Raw genomic sequence first — 2555 nt, 5'->3', positions numbered from 1 at the left:
TTGTTTTTGTCACTTCTTAGACCTGTGTGTTTCTGATGTTTTTTTGCCATTATAATCTTCATATTTTGGTGGTACTCCAATGAATAACCAAATATAATATACCCCATGTGGTAGGGCAGGTGGTAAAATAGACCCATCTATACTTTATACCCCTCAGATGCTGACAGTTCTCATTAGACAACTTTTTGCCCCTTGGTCATGTGTTAATACAAATAAAATATTAAAATGCCTTGTGAAGGTGCACCTACTGCACTTACCAAACTGTCTGTATACACCAATAACACTGTTATACCTTTGCTTCAGGCCCAATCTCCATTTTGTGTCACTCTTACATGCATCTTTGCCCATTTTCTACTAGGTCGATATATAAGAGCATACACCTATCCCTCCATAGCCCCCATGTTTTCACCTCTATAACCTTGTATCTCATTATTTCAGTGTATTCTCTAAATCAGTGGTTACCAAGTTCTGTACTCAAGGAAACCTGGAAAACATCCACTGTTGGTGGTTCTTGAAGACAAAATTGTATTGTCTGTACAACTATTACCTTTAAAAACGTAACAATAATAATAATAAGAAAATGTTAGCAGTTTATTTTATGCTTCTCCAGCCTCCGCCCGAGAGCTGTCTTAACAGATTTATTTTTCAAGCTATAGATGAGTGGATTGAGCATGGGGACCGCAGTTGTGTTAAACAGAGCAAAAAATTTTTGGGAGTCCGAAGTGTTTCTTAGGTTTGGTGACAGATACTGACTGATAAGAGTTGTGTAGAGCAATATGACAACGGTGAGGTGTGAGGAACATGTGTAGAAGGCTTTACGTTGGCCAACAGCAGACGGGATCTTCAATATGGTGCTTATTATAAAAATATAAGGAATAAAAGTGAATAAAGATGGGGTTAGGATAAACAGAAACAATCCTTCTATAAAAAACAACAGTTCTAATGAAGAAGTATCATCGCAAGATAATTTTAGCAACGAAACGTTACAAAAGAAGTGGTTGATTTCAATGGCTGAATAGCAAGTAAAGCTGCAGAGTATCACAAAAGGAGGAATGATCTGCAAAAAACCCAATATCCAACAAGCAGAGGCCATCAGAGAACATGTTCTAGGACTCATTACCATGTGATAATGTAACGGCTTACAGATGGCTACATAGCGATCATAACTCATAGCGGCCAGTATCAAGAGCTCATGACTGGTTAGCGATCCAAAAAGGTACATCTGTATCATACAGGAAAGGTAAGATACTCTATTGTCGTGAGTAATGAAACCCACAAGGACATTATACAGAGTGATGGTGGAATATAACATATCCACTATAGACAAGTTCGCTAGGAAGAAGTACATAGGAGTGTGGAGATGATGATCCAGACAGACCAGTAATAAAATTATTATGTTTCCACCAAGAATAAAGAGATAAATGAGCAGAACCAGAAAGAAGATTGGGCCTTGTAGCGCTGGGTCATCTGAGATCCCTTTCATGATGAAGTATTTTAGAAATGTCTGATTTGTAGACATTTTCAGGACTTTGATCTTAGACCTGAAAGAGAGTCCAAATGGAAAGATTAATAATCAACTATTAAATAATTTGATTATGTAGCTGTCAATGTTCCTTTTTATGTCAAAATTCTGCTAAAATGCCATAAAAATTTTTTTTTAAAAGACAAAAATAAAAATGTTGTGGACAAATGATGTCATACCAGCGAATGGAAGTGAGGAGTTGAGTTGCAAAGAAAAGCATCAGAAGACAGAAAAAAAAAGTTTGAAATTAAGCTGGAATTGGAGAGACAAGGGGAGGGTGCTAGAGCCACATGGATATGGGGAAAGGGGCTGCTGGAAAAGAGATGGACAAGGCTGGACCTGGAATGACAGAAAGGGAGATGAGCCTGGAGCTAAAAAGATAAAGGGATTATTCTGGAGAGACAGAAAGAAGGATGAGGCTGGTAGAGTTAAAGAAGAGAATTGGTCTGGAGATTGAGAAACAAAGAGTGCTATGAGGCTGCAAATGAAGGATAACAGAGGATGATGAGGCTGGAGGTGAAAAGACGGAAAGTTGTTTGAGGTTGGAGATGGAGAGACCGAGAAGGGTATGAGGGTAGAAAGACAAATAGGAGGATGAGACTGGAGCGATAGAGAGGGGGATGAAGCTGGGGAGACAGTGACAGGGATGAGGTAGGAGAGGCATTGGAGATATGGGGGGATATGGCTGAAGAGACACAGGGGGAGGATAAGGTGACGGAAGACCACTCTGTACCTACTAAGAACGATGGTGGGCCCAAAAAACGTGAGTTTATCAGGACAGCCCATTTGAATCACCAGGAAAATGCATGTTTAAGACACGGTACACTATAGATTCCACAAGCTTATTTACAAGTGCAAATATACATCCTTGGGAACACATGTACCACACAACATAATGTTGCATAGAAAGGTACAATTCTATATTTGCACACATGGAAATATTTCATTGCTTCATAGAAGAGATGCTATAAAAAGTAGATTTTATAGAACATAATGTATAGTAAAAAATGTATTTTTACCTTGTTTTATCTTT

General features: G+C 38.5%; 1 protein-coding gene across 1 annotated transcript; it reads right to left on the bottom strand.

Moving 5' to 3' along the window:
• Window positions 1-583: 583 nt before the first annotated feature.
• LOC146036457 (olfactory receptor 6C74-like) lies at window positions 584-1519 on the bottom strand. The gene has a single exon (XM_083160454.1). The coding sequence runs from the start codon at window positions 1517-1519 to the stop codon at window positions 584-586; it is 936 nt and encodes a 311-aa protein (XP_083016580.1).
• Between the last annotated feature and the right edge of the window lie 1036 nt (window positions 1520-2555).

Source organism: Crinia signifera, chromosome 9, assembly GCF_055691185.1.
Source record: "Crinia signifera chromosome 9, ASM5569118v1, whole genome shotgun sequence".
Lineage (NCBI taxonomy): Eukaryota > Metazoa > Chordata > Amphibia > Anura > Myobatrachidae > Crinia > Crinia signifera.
Note: the sequence above shows the minus strand (reverse complement) of the source record. Positions and strands in the feature narration are given on the sequence as shown.

Coding starts and splice junctions, on each gene's coding strand:
- LOC146036457 (XM_083160454.1), bottom strand. CDS start 1,519: ATGTCTACAAATCAGACATTTCTAAAATACTTCATCATGAAAGGGATC.